The sequence below is a fragment of the Choloepus didactylus genome, chromosome 1 (genome assembly GCF_015220235.1).
Source record: "Choloepus didactylus isolate mChoDid1 chromosome 1, mChoDid1.pri, whole genome shotgun sequence".
Taxonomy (NCBI): Eukaryota; Metazoa; Chordata; class Mammalia; order Pilosa; family Megalonychidae; genus Choloepus; species Choloepus didactylus.
Window position 1 is genome coordinate 64,997,426 of NC_051307.1, and position 22,340 is coordinate 65,019,765.

The window sequence follows — 22,340 nt, forward strand, 5'->3', positions numbered from 1 at the left end:
TCTAGTCATCCAAGCTAGAAACTGGGAAACTTCCTGGGACACTCCTTCATCCTATCCCACTCCAAATCCAATTCATCACAAAGTCCTACTAATCTTGATTTCTACTTAAGTTTCTTATGCTCCCTTTCTCTCTCTTACGCCCTAGTTAGGACCCTCATCCCCTCTGGCCTGGAGTCCTGCACAGCATCTTACTGGTCTCTCTGCTCCAGCCTTATCCCCTGTAATCCATCCTATGGTGTAAAGAAACCATAACAACCTTTCTAAAATTCAAGCCTGTAAAATCAGCCCCTGTGACTCTCCTGCTTGCAACCCTTCAATGGTTTCCCATCATCTACACAGTCAACTCCAAACTTGTTAATCTACCACTCTTCCAGTCTGATCTCCTGTCACTTCAGCCTACCCTTCTGTTACCTTGGCCCAAGTCATTCCTTACAAACACTTGGTTCATGCTATTCCCTGTGCCTGGAATTTCCATCCCTGACTCCTCCTCGTTTAGCTAACTCATACTAATCATTTAAGATTCAATTGAGTTAATACCTCACCCCCTTTGTCTGCATGTTCTTGAACATGTATCTCCTGTCTTCACATCTAACATTACTAAAAGTTTCACTAGTAACAGACACCTTCAATGTAATAGCCCAGGAGCCTATTATGATGATACTAACTCTACATCATATGTATTTGCTGCTCTATCAGCTAATCCTATATTCCACCACAACTGAGATAGACACTGCTGATATAAATATAAACATAATTATATTTATGTATATGTGTGTGTGTATATATATACTAATATTTTCATTGAACAGCTATTCTGTGTTAGGCACAGCAATTTGTAAAAATGGTAATATTGAGACAGGAGGCCAAATGGTATGGGGTAAAGTACATGAATTTTGGAAAAGAGACTTGGGTTTTGGATTTACGCTACATCTCATCTAGTTTTGTGACACAGGATAAGAAACTTAACTCTGATGCTTAATGTCCTTATCTGTAAAAAAGAAAGCATTACTTTATAGGGTTGCTGTTTATTAGATATAATAAATAATGGGCTTAATACTTGGCCTGGTACATGATAGATACTGAATAAATAGTAACTATTCTCACAATTATTAATGCTAAGCAGTTAAAAATATGACAAAAGATATGAAATGCCTCATGTGTCATTGTTATGAATTATGCTGTTACATGAAAGAGGGCAGGTGAGTAAATAATTTATCTGTATGAATGCTTATTTATCCTTTGCTAAGAATAAACATAACAAAAACAGGAAAAATAATTAAGCAAAGTCATTAATTAGAATCATAATTATATTTTAATAAACATCTATTCAATGAACTATATCTTCTGTAACCACTCTGACTTGATACGTAAAACTTTGGCAAAAATATCTGACTCTCACAGATTTATATTCTTAGCCTTAACCTTTGCTGAGTATTATTTCCAAATATTTACATTTATAAATAAGGCTGAGGCTCTTACTTGGGTTAAGCCAGAGCTAGGTATACAAAGACTAGGCCATGCCCTAGGGCAACTCACTGGGATTGCCTAATTCAATGAAAGAGTACCCTAGGGATTTGCACCTGTTCTTTCTTCCTTCAGGCCTTGGTTGTAGATGCACACTCCTACCACATTCCAGCAATTCCTTCCCTTGTTGCCACACTTACCTTCATGATTAAGCTTCTATGTTCCACAGACTGGCTAAAATTCATGCCCATTTCAAATATACTTGTGATTTCATTCTCACACAAATTCATCCAATGATGATACTCCTCACGTCCAGGAAGTCGATCCCAAAAAGTCTTGAAAGCTTCCCACACAGCTTCCTGACACACTGGAAAATGGATAAAGAGATATCATTATGAAAAGCCAATGTGTTTTGGATCCTCACAATGATCATGGACTGATTCATTCAGAATCCCCTGAAGCACTCTTATTCCTAGTGTTCTTTCTGAAGAGATATGGGAATGATTCTCAGAATGGTTCTCAAAGCTCTTCTCTATGTCCATTTTAAACTTTTCAGTTATGAAGAAAATTGGTTCCCTCACTCCTTTCCCTTGGAAATAATATGAACCTCATATTGAACAGGGATTATTCCTATCTCTTAAAAAAATCCATGTTTATACTTTGTAAAAGTAGAGCTGATGTTGAATATACCGTGTTTAATTCAGAGGTTTCCTTAATAGGCACTGTGACTTTAACATTAATTGATGCTTACAGATGTTCTCTGAAGTCACTTAACTTCTCAGAATACCAGCTTCTCAGCCTCTCAGATGGCCTAGGAAGGGGAGAATGTCACTTGTAAAATAGCCAGGAACATTTTTGGCAAAATGCAGTGACATAACCGCATTACATCCACTCCTTCAAAACTCTTCATCGCTTATCTCTGATAAAATAGGAGTACTGAAAATTTTCCTCAGAGCTCATCAGAACCTGAAACTACTTCATAAAATCAGAAAAAGAATACTCATATGAAGTCGCCACTCCTAAGTCGCTATACTTCATATCAGAAAACAGAAAATAATGATAGTTATTCCAAATCATCAAGTCTGAAAGGGTGCTAAACAGACTGTACATTTTGGAGAGCACTGAGCATGTCATTATTCTATAACCACTTCACTGGCCAGATAGAGGACACTGTGGGCAATAGACAGATTGGGATGGGATGGTGGAGGAGGAAAGTCACAAGGGAGAGAGAAGGACATAAACGGAACGAGATCAAAGAAATTATTTCTCATCTCAAGAAGACTGACTACTTATCAGACATCATATTGAGATATAAACCCTGGCCTCAGAAGACCTGAGTTCTAGCCTTAGCTTCACCACTTACTAGCTTGATAACTATGGGCAATTTATCAAGGTATTCATCTCCATTTTTTAATGAGATGAATAATTACTGCCTTACCTACCTTATCTGTGAAAATATTTTGTACACTACACAGCGCTACATGAATAGAAGATGGTATATTGGGTTCTAGCTGTCTCACAGTTTGATGGAAGAATAGCCAGAAAACAGCTCTTAAGCTTCAACAGAGTTTTAAAAATATGAGTATTGAAAGTTTCTTCGTCAACTGACTTTTTAGGATTAAACTGCATCTTTGATTACAAACTTTACTTTCAGTGAATTAACTGCATTTTTATTATTGCTATTTAGAACTTTTGATCATACAGCTCACAGAAGAATCTAGCTGGGAATGATGGAGGCAAACATGACCCACTTGTAGTTTCATAGTTCTTCCTTTCTTCTTTCTGAAACTTTAAAATGAAGGTTAACTAAAACCAGAATATGCAAAAGTGAAAGTCTTGTTTGGTGAAAACGAACAAAAAATGAAAGTCTATGGAGTCTGGTTATGAAATGATGTGATTCAGAGAAAGTATAAAATATATTGTGGGGCCAAATAATTGTATATACATGAGGTCAGGAAACACAAATCTCAATTCCTTCTGCACACTGTACACAAAAAATAATTTGAAATGTAAAAGCTAATACTGTGAAGGTTCTAATCAAAAACATGGAATAATATCTGCACGAGTTGAGAATAGGCAAAGGTTTTGTAGACAGGACAAGTAAGCAGTAACCATAAGAGAAAAAGTCTGATAAATTAGACTTCATCAAAACTAAAACTTCATCTCATCAAAAGACACCATTAATAAAAATGAATAGGCAGGCCATGTCTGTAGTAGAAAATATTCAAAATACATATATCCAACAAAAAAACTGGTATTTAGGATACTTAAAGAATTCCTAAAATTCACTAGTAAAAAGGCAAACACCCAGCTTTAAAAATAGGTAAAAGATTGGAACAGACTTCACAATGGAAGAGCTACAAATGGCCAATGGGCACATGAAATGAACCACCATCATTCATCTTCAGAGAAACTCAAATCAAAGTATCTACACACAAATCAGAATGGCTGAATTTTTTTAAATGGAAAATACCAAATTTTGGCAAGGATCTGGAGAACAAGAACCCAATTTTTGTAGGAGTGCATAACAGTACAACCACTTCGGAAAAAAATCTGCTAGTTTCTTATATAACTAAATATATAGCAAACCTTTAACTCAACAATTCCCTTCCTAGGTACTCACTCAAGAGAAATGTAACCAAATATTTACTGAAAGACTTACATGCAATGCCAGAGCAGCTTTAATCATAACAGCTAAGCAATGAAAATATCCCAGGTTTCTATCAACAGGAAAATGAATAAACAAAAGGTAATACATAAAATGGCAGATTAAGAGAGACAGGGCAAAATTCTCCTCCGTGAAAAGCACTAGATAAAGGACAGAAAGTGCTCCAGAACAGCAGTTCCAAGGTACCACCAGCTGGGCAGGGACTTCTGCACCCACAGTGAGTGTGTACTTGGAGAAACTGAGAGGCTTCATTTAGAGATGGGTGAGTGTTCAGCCCAGAACACTGCCGGGGAAGGGGCAGCTGGAACTGGCTGACGGCATGGAGGGGGGTAGTCTTCCACATCGCAGGCACCCTCCTCAGTACCTGGCGTGGGTGATAGCCCTTCATAGACCCATGGCCAAGAGCACCTGTGCCAGGGACTGGCCATTGGAGCAGGCAGATGATCACAGAATAAGGCAACTTTCCACACCCTGTGCAGCCATCTTTGCAGCTGGCTATGAGACAACCCTTCATAGACCTGCAGCCAGGAGCTTCCTTGAGGGAATTTGGGAGTCAGCAGGCTTGTGACAGCATCTACTCTTCCTCCATGGAAGTCTGAGGTGTGCACAGCCTAGAGGCCAGGGTGCCCCACGGAAATGCCAGGAGCCCTCCCTCAATCCCAGAGACTCAAGGACACCTGGCAGAGAGGGACTGTGGGGCAACTGAGCCAGAAGGTGAGACATGCAGCTCTGCAGCCCCAGAGTACTCCACCTGCAGCCCCAGAACAACCAGGCCCACAGGGTTTGGGGCAGACTCCCTGCCAAACTGCACAGGGATGCCCCCATTCACAGGGCTGGCAGTCCTCAGTGCACCAGGAAAATTGGTACACTGATTGGACCACCACATGCTTTGGACCCCCACTCAGTGCATAGACAAAATTGGGGAAAACTGGCTTGAGGGTAACAGGTGGCTCAGGAGTGCCATCTGCTGGTAGGCCAGGGAAAGTGCCCACCACCAAGCTGTACCTCTGTCAAATTATAGATAAATGTTAAAATAAGCCTGCATATCCTAAAAGAATCCTATCAAGATAAGCAAGTGCCAAGAGGCCAAAAACAAGAGAAAATTATAAAGCATATGAAGAAATGAGAAGACATGGATAACCCAAATGTCCAAATTAAAAAGCTAGAACTTGGAACAAGTAATCAAAATAGTACATACAAACATCAGTATCATGGCTCAGGATATAAAGGAAATGAAGAAGGCTCTAGAAGAGCATAAAGAAGAATTTGCAAGAGTAAATTTAAAAAAAAAAAGAGGATCTTATGGAAATAAAAGATACTGTTGATCAAATTTAAAAGATTCTTGAGACACATAACACCAGATTTGAAGAGGTAGAAGAATGAATTAGCGAACTCAAAGATACAATGATGGAAAGTGAAAGCACAAAAGAACAAATGGTGAAAAAAATTGAAAAATTTGAAATGGAATTCAGGCAAAGGATGGACAACATGAAGCACACAAATATAAGAATAATTGGTATTCCAGAAGGAAAAGAGAAGAGTAAAGGGCTAGAAAGAGTATTTGAAAAAATTGTTGGGGAAAACTTGCCAACCTTATAAATGTCATAAATATGCAAATCAAAGATGCCCAACAAACTCCGAATGGAATAATTCCAAATAAACCCACTCCAAGACATAGTCTGATCAGATTATCTAATGCTGAAGAGAAGGAGCATGTTCTGAAAGCAGCAAGAGAGAAGTGATTCACCACATACAAGGGAAACAACATAAGACTAAGTACTGACTACTCTGCAGACACCATGGAGGTGAGAAGGCAGTGGTATGACATATTTCAGATTCTGAAAGAGAAAAACTGCCAGCCAAGAATTCTTTATCCAGAAAAGCTCTCCTTCAAAATTGAGGGAGAGCTTAAAATTTTCGCAAACAAATGCTGAGAGAATTTGTTTACAAGATACCAACCCTACAAGAAATGCTAAAGGGAGCTCTACTGGCTGAGAAAAAAAGAAAAGAGCAAGAGGTCTGGAGAAGGGTACAGAACTAAAGAGCTTTAGTAAGGGTACCTTAAAGGAGATAAAGAGAGAGGGGAAAAAATACATCTGACAAATAAAAACCAAGGGATAATATGGATGATTCAAGAACTGCCTTCAAAGTAATAACATTGAATGTGAATGCATTAAACTCTCCAGTTAAAAATATAGATTGGCAGAACTGTAAGTAAAGCTCCCTGTCCTGGTTTGCTAATGCTGCCATTTTGCAAAATATCAGAAATGGATTGGCTTTCATAAAGGAGGTTTATTTGGTTATAAATTTACAGTCTGAAGGCCATAAAAATGTCCAGATTAAGGTATCAACATGAGTATACTTTCACTGAAGGAGGCCAATGGCATGTGGAAATAGGACTTTCCACAAATCCTTTCTGGATAACTCCATCTCCAATCCTGGCTTGTACTGAAATAGAAGTTGGGTTCCATGTTTGGTTAAATCCTCACATGGGGTTGTAGCTTTTGGGGTCTCACATTTCAGAAGCCCCAAATTTTCCAAACTATCAGTTTCTGGTTTCTTTGTACTCAAAAGTTCATTTCTCAGCTTATCTCTGTCCTCTCGCATTTTACTATATACTGCAAGGAGAAACCAGGCTACATTCTTCACGCATAGTCTAGAGATCACCTCCGCTAAGTATTCCAAGTTGTTGCTTTCAAATTCTGCCTCCTATCTGACACCAGGACTCAATTTTGCCAAATTCTCTGCCACTTTAAAACAATGATCACCTTTCTTCCAGTTTGCAACAACACATTCATCATTTCTGCTCAAGGCCTCATCAGAAGTATCTTTAGAGTCCATATTTCTACCAGCAGTCTCTTCAAGGCAGCCTAAGGCCTTTTCTATCAAGCTCTCACAATTCTTCCAGAATCTTCCCCTTATCCATTTAAAAAACCATTCCAGCATGTTTGGTATTTGCAAACTCAGCAGCACCTCACTTCTCTGGTACCAAAATTTGTTCTGGTTTTCTAAAGCTGCCATTATGCAAAATACCAGAAATGGATTGGCTTTTATAAAAGGGGGTTATTTGGTTACAAATTTACAGTCTGAAGTCCATAAAAATTTCCAAATTAAGTCATCAACATGAGTATAACATCGACAAAGGAAGGCCAATGGCTTCCAGAAAACCTCTGTTAGCTGGGAAAGCACTTGGCTGGCATCTAATGATCCCGGGTTGTGTTCCAGCTCCTCTCTTAGCTCCTGCACTTTCTTCAAAATGTTGCTCTTGGGGTATTTTGCCCTCTCTTAGCTTCTCCAGAGTAAACACTGGGCTAGCATCCCCAAAGAGTCAGCAAAAGTCTGCTTTCAGCAGCCATCTCCAAAATGTCTCTCTGAGCTGCTGTCCAAAATGTCAGTCTCAGCTGCTCTTAGCTCCTTCTATTTGAAAGCTCTTTTATAGAACTCCAGTGATTAAATCAAGACCCACCCATTCAGGTGGGTCCATATCTCCATGGAAATAATTTAATCAAATGGTTCACCCACAGCTGATTGAGTCCAATCTCCATGGAAACACTCAATCAAAGGATTCCAACCTAATTAACACTAATACATCTGCCCCCAAAGATTGCATTAAAGAACATAGCATTTGGGGGGACATAATGCATCCAAACTGGCACTCTCCCCAAACTTTACAGTTACCACTCAGAAAACTCAGACCCCAGGGCCTGAGAGAAGTTTTGAGTTGCAAAACTTCACTATGGGAAAAAGAAGCAGTCCCTGCCAGGAGCAAGGGAATGTAGCTCAATCTTCAATTGTAGTTTCAATTAACAAATTTGGACTACTGAATACATGCCATGAGCACAGATAAACCCAGAGCAAGCAGGAAAGGAACCCAGAGGTTTATCCTGACAGAGAGGAGGCAGGGATGATGGGGAAAAAAAAATGCATGAGTAAATAAAAAGAGGCTTTTGGAGTCCACTGAGCTCATAATACTGGAAAAGGGCTGTGTCCCAAGAAAAGGGGCACACAGAACCAGGTACCAACTTCAGTTCTTGCCTGGTGAACTGGAGGGCTGGGGACTGGCTCTGAAAAGGGGACTTCTTGCTTTTTTCCCTTTTTTATTCTCTCATTCTAAGTAGCTCATTATAGAAAGCCTCAGGCAGTTTCAATTGTCAGCACTGACTCAGGCAAGGGTCAAGTTAAGATAGTCAGAGAGTCAAAGGGAAAACTCAAGTGTAAGAATCAATTCCCTAAAGGGCTTATCTTCCCTAAGAAAAGGGGGGGTGGGCCCCACCTCAAGTGGCAGCCCTCCCTCAGAGAACTCACATACCAGGGCCTGGTTGGGGGTGGGGGGTGGGCAGGCAGAAACAGCCTAAGCTTGGCTTCTGACACACTTGGTCCCTAGCTGGGACAGGGTGCACTGAGAATTAAATACACTGCACCTCTTTATGCTGGTGGAGAGCTGAGGGCTGACAAGCACCACCTGCTGGGCAGGATAGGAAAAGCACAGAGTCTAGAGGCCTCACAAGAAAATCTCACAATCTGCTGGGTCTCACCCTCAGGGAAACCTGATACTGAATACAGTCTCCTCCTGAGACCTGGGCCCCTCTGGTCTGGGAAAATCTGATTGGGATAATCAAGGGAACCAAATGCCTGGGCAACAAAAAATATGAGTCACACTAGGAAAAACAAAGATTTGCCCCAATCAAAGGAAAAAACATACACTTCAACTGAGATGCAGGAATTAAAACAACTAATTATTAATCAAACAAATTTTCTAAATCAATTCAAAAATCAAATCAACAAGTTGAGGGAAGATATGCCAAAAGAGATGAAGTATATAAAGAAGACATTGGGCAAACATAAGAAAGAACTCAAAAGTTTGAAAAAACAATTGGAAAATTTTATGGGAATGAAAGATAAATAGAAGAGATGAAAAACACAATGGAGATATACAATAAGAGATTTGAAGAGGCAGAAGAAAGGATCATGAACTGGAGGGCAGGACAGCTGAAATCCTACACACAAAAGAACATATAGGGAAAAGAATAAAAGTACAATAACTGAAATTAAAATTTACCCAAGTGGCTCAAATGTAGATTTGAACTGGCAGAAGATTAGGAAATTTGAAGAGATCTATACAGATTGTGCCATTTGAAAAACAGAAAGAAAAAAGAATGAAGAAAATGAGCAAAACCCCAGAGAAATGTTGGGCACCACTAAGTGCAGCAACCTAAGCCCAACAGGAGTACTAGAAGGAGAGGAGAAAGGAGAGCAGAAAAAAACATTCAAAGAAAAAAATGTACAAAAACTTCCCAAATTTATTGAAAAATATTAATTTATACATCCCAGACGCACAATGAACTCCAAGTAGAATAAATTTAAAAGGATCCACAAAGACACACATAGTAAAAATGCTGAAAGCTAAAGACAAGTAGAAAAACTTGAAAATAGTAAGAGAAAAATGACCTATTTCCTAAAAGGAACCCCAATAAGATTAACAGCTAACTTCTCAGAAGAAAGAAATGGAGACAAGAAGGCAGTAGGATAACAAAATCCAAGAAAAAAAATGTCAATCTAGAATCCTATATCCACCCAAATCATCTTTCAAAAATGAAAGTGAAATAAAGACATTACCAGATGAACAAAAACTGAGAGAATTTGTTGCTAGAATATTTATTTTATTAGAAATACTAAAGGAAGTTCTTCAGACTGAAATTGCACAAATAGTAATTCATATCTACATGAAAAAAATAAAAAGCACAAATAAAAGTAATTATATAATTATAAAACATGGTATAAATGCATTTTCTTCTCCTTTCTTGTCTTCACAGATTTAAAAAGCAATTGTATATATAAATCAATAGGTATATAGTATATTGTTGGACCAATAACATATAGAAATGCAATATATTTGCCAAAAACAATGCAAAGGAGATGGGTGGGAGCAAAACTGTTTTGGACCAAGGAAAGAACTCCAGATGGTAACTCAAACCCATAGGAACAAATGAAGAGAACCCAAAATGATAAATAAGGAGGTAGACGATTAATAAATATTTGCTCTCCTTCTCACTTTCTTTAAAAGACAAAATAATATAAAGTAATTATAACAATGACTGTTGGGCAAAAAGGAATAGCACTATATAGGGATAACATTTCTATATCTCATTGGGATTAAGTTAGTATAAACCTGAAGCTGATATTAATAAGTTAACATGTATACGGTAAACCCTGGAACAATCTTTAATGTAAAAGAAAGCAGTAAAGGGGGGAATAGAGGAAAAAACAGACACAAGATATATAGGAAACAAAAAGTAACATGACAGGCATAAATCCAACTATATTGATAATAACATTAAATGTGAATGGATTAAATAATCCAACCAAAAGTTAGGGATACAAATAGAATGAAAATAAAGGGTGGAAAAAGATATACCATGCAAATGTTAATCACAAGAAAGCTGGAGTGACTATTAATAACATAAAAACAGACTTTAAAACAAAAAAATGTTACCAGAGATAAAGAGGAACACTTTATAATAAGAGGGTCAATCTATCAGGAAGATATAACAGTTATAAACACACAAGCACCTAATAACAAAGCACCAAAATACACGAAGCAAAAATTGACAGAAATGAAGGGAGAACAACTCAACATTAAGTTGGAGACTTCAATACCCTAACTTTCAATAATGGAAAGAACAATTAGGAAGAAGATCAACAAAGAAGTGCAAGACTTAAACACAACACAGCAACTAGACCTAACAGACAGCTATAGAATATTCCACCCAACAAGACTAGAATATACATTTTTCTCAAGTGTACATGGAAACCCTCTAGGGTAGACAATACACTAGACCTTAAAACAAATCTCAATAAATTTCAAGATCAATAGTACAAGATATTTTCTCCAAAAACATATAATGATATTAGAAATCAATAACAGAGATAAATTTGGAAAACCCAAAAGTATGTGAAAACTAAACTACATAGTCTGAAATAATACATGGGTCAAGGAAGAAATCAAAAGGGAAATTAAAAAATACTTTCTTATGAATGAAAATGAATACTGGCATACCAGAACTTGTGGGATGCAGTTAAAGCAGTGCTTGGAGGGAAATTTATATCTATAAATGTCTATATTGAAAAAGAAGAAATATTTCAAATAAATAACCTTAAATTCTAACTTAAGACTGATAAAAGAAGAGCAAACTGAATATAAAGCAAGCAGAAGAAAGGAAATAATAAGGATTAAAGCAGAAATTAATGACATAGAGAATAGAAAACAGTAAAGAAAATAAACAAAAACAAAAGCTGGTTCTTTGAAAAGATAAGCAAAATTAACAAACTTTAGCTAGAATGACCAAAAAAGAGAGAGAGAAAACTCAAAGTACTAAATTAAGGAATGAAAGAGGAGAAGATTCTAAAGACCTTACAGAAATAAAAAGGATTATAAAGGAATACTATGAACAATTGTAGCCCAAAAACTTAGATAACTTAGATGAAATGGTCAAATTCCTAGAAAAACACAAACTACAGAAACTGACTCAAGAAGAAACAGACAATCTAAATAGATATATAGCAACTAAAGATATCAAATTAGTAATCAAAAACCTACTCACAAAGAAATGTTTAAACCAGATAGCATCACTGGTGAATTTTTACCAAACATTTAAAGAAGAATACCAATTATTCACAAACTCTCCCAAAAAAACAGAAGAGGATGGAAAACCTTGTAACTCATTCTATGACATCAATATTTCCATGAATGCAAGGTTGGTTTAACTTTCAAAAATAATTTAATATAATACATCATATAAATAGAATAAAAACCAAAAGCACATGATCATCTAAAAAATTACATGCAGAAAAAGCATTTGACAAAATCCAACATCCTTTCATGATAAAAACAGAACATATTAAGAATAAAAAGAAACTTCCTCAACCTTGTAAAGGGCATTTACAAAAAACCCACAGCTAAACTAACATCATAATTAATGATGAAAGACGATGCTGTCTTAGTTTCCCAGCTGCTATGACAAATACTGCATAATAGCTTGGATTAACAACAGAAATTTACTGGTTCATGGTTTGCTTCCTCCCAGTGTTAGTAGCATTTTGGTTGACCAGAAATCCTTGTGTTCTTTGGCTTTCCCATCACATAGCAATGTCCTCTTTTTTCTCTTCCAGTTCCACTGACTTCCAGTTTCTCTTTGTGGCCTTCTCTTTAAGGCCTCCATTGATAGGATTAGAACACATCCCTAATTCAGTCAGCCATACCTAATAAAAATTACATCTTCAAACAATCCTACTTATAATGGGTTCATATCCACAGGAATGGAGACTAAGATTAAGAACATGTTTTTACTGGTTATATAATTCAATCTATCATAGACACTTTACCCCTAAGATCAGGAACAAGACAAGGATGTCCTTCCTCACTATTCTATTCAACTTCATAATAGAGGCTCTAGTCTTGGCAATTTTGCCAGAAAAATAAATGAAAGTCATCCAAGTGGGAAAGGAAAAAGTAAACTATTTCTATTTGCAGGTGACATGAACTTGCATATAGAAAATCCAAGGGAATCCACTAAAAAATTATTAGAACTGATAAACAAGGTCAGCAAGGTTGCAGAATACAAAATTAATATACAAAAATGAATTGTATTTCTATAGACCTGTAACAAATGATCCAAAAATTAAATTAAGAAAATTTCATTTACAATAGCATCAAAAATAATAAAATACTTAGGAATAACCTTAATAAAACAAGTGTAAAACTTATATTCTGAAAACTACAAAACATTGCTGAAAGAAATTGAAGAAAATCTAAGTAAATGGAAAACCTTCTCATGTTTATGGATTGGAACACTTAATATTGTTAAGATGGGAATAACTTCCCAAACTGATACACAGATTCAGTGCAATTCCTTTCAGAATTCCAGGTGGCTTCTTTGTAGAATGTGCATTGAAGTCTTTTAAGGGAATTGCATTCAAACACTCAGGTCTCCCTGGCTGACCATGCTATTACACATTATCTGAATTCCTAGTCAAATCCTTCCCTGGTGCATCTGGTGAGACCTCCTTTTCAGGGGAGGAGGGAGAGATTTTGAAGACGTTTTTCTACACAATGACTCAGTCCTCAGTACTTTTCCACTCTCTCTCTCTGACCTCCAGGTCCCTGAAATGGCAACAGCTTTTTGTTTGCACCTCCCCTGGCAATGAGACATGCCCCACATCTGCACTGATCCATCTGACCTTCACCTGGTGGTGCTATTCCATACTGGAAAACGAAACAGAGTGGGGGCTGGCACCTACGCTGATTTAACCTCTTGCTTATACAATTGCAGTAAGTCATTAAATGCTTGACTTTTAATGTCACTTTGGCTTGTTGTCTTAATTAGCTACTATTGACACTTGGCAGCTTAGCTCATCCCTCTCAGCTCAGCTCACCTCTTGACACTCACACCTCCCAATTCCAAAACTTACTACAAAGCAACAGCAATCAAGACAGTGTGGTAATGTCAATGAAATAGAATTCAGAATCCAGAAATAAACTCATGTGTCTATGGTCAAATTATTTTTGACTACAGTGACAAGAGGTGCAAACAAAAAGCTGTTGCCATTTCATGGACCTGGAGGTCAGGGAGAGAGAGGAAAAGTACTGAGGACTGAGTCATTGTGTAGAAAAATGTGACAAGATCATTCAACAGGGAAGAATAGTCTTTTAAACAAATGGTGATGGGACAGCTGGATAGCCACATGCAAAAGAATGGAATTGGATCCTTATATCATACCATATACAAAAATTAACTCCAAATGGATTAAAGACCTAAATGTGAGAGCTAAAACTATAAAATTATTAGGAGAAAACATAGGGGTAAACAACATGATCATGTACTTGACAATGGATTCTTAGATATGACTCCAAAAGCATGAACATCTACAACAAAAAATAGATAAATTGGACTTCATAAAAAAAAAACAAAAAACTTTTGTGCTTTAAAGGGCACCACCAAAAAAGTGAAAGCACAACCCACAGAATGGGAGAAAATATGTACATATCATCAATGTGTTAGGGGACCCATATCCTGAATATAAAAAGAACTCTTACCACTCAATAATAAAAAGACAAATTACCCAATTTTTTTAAATGGCCAAAGGATATGAATAGACATTTACCTAAAGAAGATAAACTAATGCCAATAAGCACAAGAAAAGATGTTCACCATCATTAGGAAAATGCAAACCAAAACCACTTCACACTCACTAGGATAGCTAGAAACAAAAAGTAAGATAAGAATAAGTGCTGGTGAAGATGGGGAGAAATCAGAATGCTCATACATTGTTGATGGGAATGTAAAATAATGGAGAACAGTTTAGCAGTTCCTCAAATGGTTAAACATAGAGTTACAATATTATCCAATAATTTCACTCCTAGGTTTATAACCAAGAAAAATGAAAACATATGTCCTTGCAAACACTTTTACAGGAATTACAGGCTATTAACAGTAGCCAAAAGGGGAAAAAACCAAATGCCCATTAACTGACAAATGGGAAAATAAAAAGAGGTGTTCCATAAAATGGATTATTATTCAGTCATACAAAGGAATGAAGTACTGACACATACTACCACATGGATGAACTTTGAAAACATTATGCTAAGTGAGAGAAGCCAATCACAAAAGATAAATGCATACATATGCATATTATATGATTCCATTTATATACTCTATCTGGAATAGGCAACTCACTAGAGAAAGAAAGTAGATTATTGGTTACGTTTAGGCCTGGGAGGAGGGATGTTAAGGGGATGATAGCTAAAGGTTACAGGGTTTTTTTTTTTTTAAGTGATGAAAATGTTCTAAAAGTCACTGTGGTGATGGTTGTGCATAGTTATGAATATGCTAAAGCCTAATGAATTGTACACTAAATGGGTGCTTTATATGATGTGAATTATATCTCAATAAAGGTGTTAAAAAAACACACAATTCCCTTTGGAAAGTTAAAACATCCTTAAACTTCATCTATCCAATGGCTTTCTGTTGGGAGCTATGTGACAAGAAGGTCTGATTAATTAACTTGGAATAGAATTCAAAGCAGTTACATTTTGATAGAGGAGAGTGGGATTGGGGGGCAGGGGTGGTCTGAAGCATCTGTGTAGCTCAGAGAGGGGAAACCTAGATAGGACAATGCAGGCAGTAGAGAGAAGAGCAAACTCAACATGATTCCAGGGAAAGGGTACCAAGAAGTAGCAAGAAACACAAGAATCCACCACAGACATATGTCACATATTTCACTATTTGGCCTATAAATAAAACTGTTCAGAATCCCATAAAACAAATTTAGAGTAGAGCTTTCCCATCTTTGTCACACAACTTGCATGTAGCCCTTAATCACTGCTAAAGAGGACTTTTATTTTTGAGAAGATAACTAATCTACAAATATCTCTCTTCTGGAAGAAATAAACTGCCCTGGAAACTGGTGGGGAAAGAGAAAAAGTGAAGACAACTTTCTGAAGAAGAAAATGCCAGTGTCTGTCTGATCTGTCTTTAATCCTGTTACTAGGGCTTAAGTTGTGCATTTTATTCAATATATAGAAATCCAGTATGGAGCAAAGCATTTTTTAGGGTAATATATTTTCATTTTAGAACTGTGGAACCCAAAGCATGTGGAGTGGTCACTTAGGTACAATAAGCAAAAATAAATAAATAAATAAATAAATAAATAACATGTAAATTGGAAAATAAGTAAAACTGCCTTTATTAGCAAATGGAATACTTGTCTGTAAAAAATTCTAAGTAATCTGCAAAACAGCTACTAGAACTAAGAAGTGAGTTTAGCAAAATTTCAGGATAAAAGATCAATAAACAAAACTCAGTTGTATTTCTTATACAAGCAAGGAACAATTGAAAAAATTTATATACCATTTACAGTAGCATGAAAAACTATGAAATCCTTACATATATTCTGACAAAAGATATGCAAGACCTACATATTGAAAATTACAAAACATTGCTGAGAGAAATTGAAGAAGACCTAAATAAATGGAGGGATAGATCATATTCATAGATCAGAAGACTCAGTGATGTAAGATAACAATTTTCCACAAACTGATCTATGGATTCAACGTAATACCATAAAATTGAAACAGCTCTTTTTGTAGAAATTGGCAAGCTGATTCTAAAATGCATATGGAATGCAAAGGACCTACAATAGCCAAACAAATTTGAAAACAGTGAAGTTGAAAAACATATTACAAAACTAGAGTAATCATTCAGTATTATTATAGTAAAAAAATAGACAAACAGATCAAAGGAACAGAATGAAGAATACAGAAATAGACCTACCATATAAGGAAAAGTAATTTTCAACATAGGTGCAAAGGCAAGAAAGGATCATCTTTTTAACCAATAGTACTGGAACAAGTATGTATTCATGGACAAAAAAAAATCTAACTTTGACCAGTACTTTACATTACATATAAAAATTAGTCCAAAATAGATCAAAGACCTAAATGTAGAACCTAAAACTATAAAACTTCTACTGGAAAAGACAGGAGAAAAATCTTAGTGATCTTGGTTTAGGCAAATTTAGATATAACACCAAAAAGATGGTCCAGAAAAAAAAATCAAAATTTAAAATTTAAATTTTATCAAAATTTAAAATTTAAAATTTCAAAATTTATCAAAATTTAAAATTTCCACTCTTCAAAAGACATCACTTAGAAAATTAAAAGGCAAGTCATAGATACGGAGAAAATATTTTCACAACATATCTGACAAACAACTGGCATCCAGAATACAAAAATAACTTACAATAATGACACAACCCAATTTTTGTGTAAAGATTTGAATAGACTCTTCATCAAAGAATTGTGTATGGAAAATAAGCACATGAAAAGTTGATCAACTTCATTAGTTATTAAGGAAATGCAAATTAAAACTACAATGAGGTACCACTTCACACCTACAAAAATAGCTAAAATTTTAAAGACCGACCATACCAAGTACTGCAAGGATGTGGAGATACTGGCACTCTCGTACATTGCTAGTGGAAATGTAAAATTGCACAAGCACACTGGAAAACAGTTTGACAATTTCTTAGAAAGTTAAACATACACGTACCACGTGGCCCAGTCATTCTACTCCTAAGTATTTATCCAATGGAAATAAAGATGCATGTTCAAACAAAGACTTGTACCCAAATGTTCACGACAACTTTATTTGTAATCACCAATATCTGAAAGCAACCCAAATATCCAAAATTGTGATATATCCACAAAACGGAATACTACCCAACAATAAATGGTAACAAATTATTCACACACACAAACCATGGACGAATCTTAAAATTATTACACTGAGTGAAAGAAGCTAAACCAAAAAAAAAAAAAAAAAAAAAAAAAAAAAAAAAAAAAAAAAAAAAAAAAAAAAATACATGCTATTTGATTTCATTTATATATAAAACTGTAGAAAATGCAAATTGCCATATAAAAGAAAGTAGGTCAGCAGTAAGGGAGGGAGAGAATACAAAGTGGCATGAGAAACTTGTGAGGGTAACTGATGAGTTCTTTATCTTAATCACAGTGATGGTTTCAAGGGTAAATACGTTTGTCGAAACTAATCTAATTGTATAGTTTAAATATGTGCAGTTTATAATCCATCAAGAATACCTCAAAGAAGTTGCATCCTAAAATGTCCAACCACACAACTTGGCAGGTGAAATCACTGCCCTCCCCGCTACGTGGGATCAGACACCCAGGAGAGTGAATCTCTCAGGCAACATGGAATATGACTCCCAGGGAGGAATGTAGACCTGGCATCATGGGATGGAGAACATATTCTTGACCAAAAGGGGGATGTGAAAGGAAATGAAATAAGCTACAGTGGCAGAGAGATTACAAAAGGAGCCGAGAGGTCACTCTGGTGGGCACTCTTATGCACAATATAGACTACCCTTTTTAGGTTCTAGTGAATTGGAATAGCTAGCAGTAAATACCTGAAACTATCAAACTACAACCCAGAACCCATGAATCTTGAAGGTGATTGTATAAAAATGTAGCTTATGAGGGGTAACAATGTGATTGGGAAAGCCATATGGACCACACTCCCCTTTGTCTAGTTTATGGATGGATAAGTAGAAAAAATGGGGGAAGGAAAAAAACGAACAAAGGTGCCCAGTGTTCTTGTTTACTTTAATTGCTCTTTTTCACTTTAATTATTATTCTTGTCATTTTTGTGTATGTGGTAATGAAGGTGTCAGGGATTGATTTTGGTGATGAATGCATAACTATGTAATAGTACTGTGAACAATCGAATATATGCTTTGTTTTGTATTACTGCATGGTATATGAATATATCTCAATAAAATGAATTAAAAAAAAATGTCCAACCACAAATGCAATCTTTTTAAAAGAGGGGGAAAAGACCGTTACATTTTACTCCAAGCACCCTAAATATCTGCTCAATTTTACAAATCATTAGGTTAAAATACAGTTGGCTTCTTGGTTAAATGAAAGCACTTTTCAGATTTTGTTCCAACAACTAGTAATTGGTGCCAAAATTCTCTATGAAGGAAAAATTGGGCAAACAGATTGAATTTCCTTAGTGAAAAGAGCTAAGATCCTTGGTGAAACATTGAATGAGTCCCTTCCTCCAAATTTCAAACATCTGGTATAAGGACATAATATCTCAAATCTATCTCTTCAAAATCAAGACCTAAGTTGAAATAGTCATTTTACCCAATTCTTTAAAGCATAACAAACAAAATATTGACTCTTTACCATGACAGTGGCAGTTATATTAACATTGTTATAATCTTGATGTGTTGTGTGTCAACTATTTTAGCTTTATGAGGCCCTATTCAGTGGTCCCATTCACAGCACCTTTATTTTAAAATCAATTATTCCAGGAATGCTTTATTTTTATTTTAGTTGGCTTCTGTATAAATAGTCTCTTGAATCTCTGAAAACTAGAGCAGAGGAATTAAAAGGCATAACCATATTCCTTAAACGATTAGTTACTTCATCTTCACTATTTAACCAGAAGCTGAGGTATCTAGATATTCTGATAATATTTTAAAAATATAAAGTAAAAATCTAGGCAGTAGAAATCATATATTAATAAGTTACAAAATGTCATTCTCATCTTTCTTCAGTTTCTTTAGTCTCTCCCCACTCTTCAGAATTTCCCATTTCTGGCATATGTCTCTATAGAAAATGCCAGCTCAATGGATCTCAATAAGAAAAGTAAAAGGAAAGTTTATTGCTTAGCAATGTTTGATAGCCCCAAAACACAATCACAAAATATAAATACACTCAGAAAAAAGAGGTGCTAATACATTGGACCACTTTAACAAACAAAAAATCAAATATATAAGTATATATACTACCTGATCACTAAATTTTTATTTTATTTTTAAAATGTTTGTTTTGGGGGAGGGGGAAAGGGGAAGAAGGAGGAAAATAGAGAAGATAAAAATAGCAGTTCAGACTAAAGATTCATAAAGCTCAGTGCCTGGAAAATAGTAAGTGTTCAGTAAATATTTATTGAATAAGTGCATGAACAAGCAAAACTGACTTCACTATCATTTTGTCATCTACCTCCACTTTAGTTTACTCATACTGCATTGTGATATCATAGCTTTTTATTGGCTCTTGAGCAGCAAAAAGCGAAGTTTTCAAGTCTTCCAAATATCTAAGGAATATTGTCACTCTTAATATCATACCCAATTAATCAATTTTGTTTAGTAACTATGAGAAACAGAGAATGAATTCACATAATAAAAATATGTAAGATCAAGGATAATACTATTTATTTAAAAACAAAGTAAAATCCTAGTTGTGTTGTTTTAGGGTCCCTTGTGAGAAGTACTATCATTTTAGACATGTAAAGTTTTATGTGTGCCAACTAGAAAACAAGAAGCATCTATCTGTAGAATGTCAATACTATAAAATATATAAATGGATTATATTTTCATACATACAAAATAACATACAAAATAACTAAATTAGGCAAACAGGTAAGTATACCTTGGTATGCATATTTTGTAGGTATAGTTAGGCAAATTGCTGTAATGAAAAAGTAAAAAGCACAATTGATTTATTCAGTAACATAAGATGATATTCCTGAAGTGCTTGAAAAGATTCAAAATAATTCCTCTCTTAAAATAAACTTTCTTCTGCAACCACATTAATATCATGTTCTCAGCAAGCCCTTTTTCACAGCTAGTAGAAAGTTAATGTTTGCTCAGTCCCTGCCTGAATTATCACAAATTTTAAATTACAATGTGACACAATAAAAGTGTCTCAACTGCATTTGAATTTCATGTATACAGCCAAAGGGTTTACAGCAGTGGGCTTTGGATGTTTGCTTACCTCGGACTTTAAAATACTTCACGTGGTTTGCCACAGCCTCTGTAATACTTTCATCCGAACAGATTTTTACTCCATTGGGAAACAGAATGGATCGCCTTCGTCTGAGCAACCATTGTATCTCAGTTTCTCTGTGGTCCGGAGGCTGTTTCTTTTCGACAGATAGAGAATGCTCTACGGATTCCAAGTTGGTCAGGATTAAAGAACCTGCACTCTTGGGTTCTTGGGTCTCCTCTAAAGATAAGTAAGTTTGTGCTATAGAGTGAAAGCATAATCACTATTTACTGATGAAGAATAAAAGTATAGTATGAATGCTAACAAATAAAGAAAAACATACTTGTGTAGCATTTGGACTTATGTGTCATTGCTCAGATTATAGACATACATGCATATCTAAGCAGGAGAGGGTTGAAACAATCTTTTTCCATTTAATTTCCGCTCCTTTACTTCAAGATTGTTACTTATTGAAATCAAGTATATATCCAATTTCAACACAAGCAATAAAGGGATGGTTTAATGAAGAAGAAAACTCAAAATTAATGGAGAAATTTTAACACAATTAAATAAATTAGTATGTGATTCAACTTCTTACTGCTAATTACATCAAACAATTGCTAGTTTTAGAAAGAAGAGACTACAGAAATACAGAAAGATAAAAATAAACGTAAAATAAAAAATACCTGTTGACGGAAAGTTTCCTTCTATCAGGACAAATATCAAAATACCCAGAGAAGTCTTCCCAAAAAGAGGAAACATAATCATTTAGGCTAAAACCAAAGGAATGAGGAGAAGGCAAAATCCTTAACTGAACTCCCAATAACAAATTGTTGAAAGAAAAGTCAAACATTTAAAAGAATGCACAACCATTCAAAAACCATTATAAATTAGCTTAAATTAAAATGTACTTTCAAAGGTACCTCTCACTTCCTTTCTGAAGTAACCAGCATCTTATGAAAGGAGAGATAAGCTAATTAGAACAGAGGCAGAGAGAATTTCTTTATTCTAATCTGCCTAGCTAAGCTCTTTACCATCACTCTGTTGCCTTTAACAAGAGCCCACTTTAAGAATATGCTTCAGGTATAATTCACTGAGAATTACAACTTTTCTAAATCTATTATTAGTCAAAACTGGTAGATTCTTATGTGCTCTGAATTCTTCTAGGGACTAAGATACATAAGCATAAAATGCCCATACTGACTACTTTAGTAATACAGAGCTACATATAAACACTATTAGTTTTCTTGGAGCAATGTCTCTTTGTAATAAAGCCAGTCTCATAAATTTCCCTCCTTGAAAGTCAACTTGAAAATCTTTCACTATAACCACTTACTGTGTCTCCTTCCTTATCTATAAAAGTAGGATAGGAATTGTAAAGCTAACTTATGGTAGAGCTGTTGTAAGAATTACACTAGCTAATACATAGAAAATGCTTAGGATAGTGCCTGGCACATATTAGGCACTCAATATAAATGATAGCCATGTGATAATAACTTAGTTGCTTAATTTACATCAAATGAGGCCCAGTGTGTTTATCTACATGTGAAACTCTTAACTGAAAGAGAATTTCTTCTACCACAATGGATCAGTTGCTTTTATCCAATAAACTTAGTTGAAAGTATTTAAGTTAATAAAAATCCCTGTGGAAGCTAAGATTTGTTATCAAATAGCAATGATCTAAATTTTATTTTGTGTACCTCTGGAGAAATTCCCTTTAAAAAGAATTTTGTTAACTAAATGAAAAATAGGGTGGGATGGGGTGGATGATTCAGGTGTTCTTTTTTACTTTTATTTTTTATTCTTATTCTGTTTCTTTCCGGTGTAAAGAAAATGTTCAAAAATATATTGGGGTGATGA

At 35.5% G+C, this 22,340-nt stretch overlaps 1 protein-coding gene across 1 annotated transcript in view; it reads right to left on the minus strand.

The window, feature by feature from the left end:
• The window catches only part of IMPG2 (interphotoreceptor matrix proteoglycan 2), a 106,295-nt gene extending 84,279 nt beyond the window's left edge, over nt 1-22,016 (minus strand). The window contains exons 1-3 of the mRNA XM_037834871.1: nt 21,167-22,016; nt 20,490-20,741; nt 1,665-1,831 (exon numbers count right to left, since the gene is read on the minus strand). Of these exons, the coding sequence (XP_037690799.1) occupies nt 1,665-1,831; nt 20,490-20,741; nt 21,167-21,248 (501 nt within the window). The 5' untranslated portion in view covers nt 21,249-22,016. The remainder of the gene's footprint in view (nt 1-1,664; nt 1,832-20,489; nt 20,742-21,166) is intronic.
• Nucleotides 22,017-22,340: the final 324 nt, after the last annotated feature.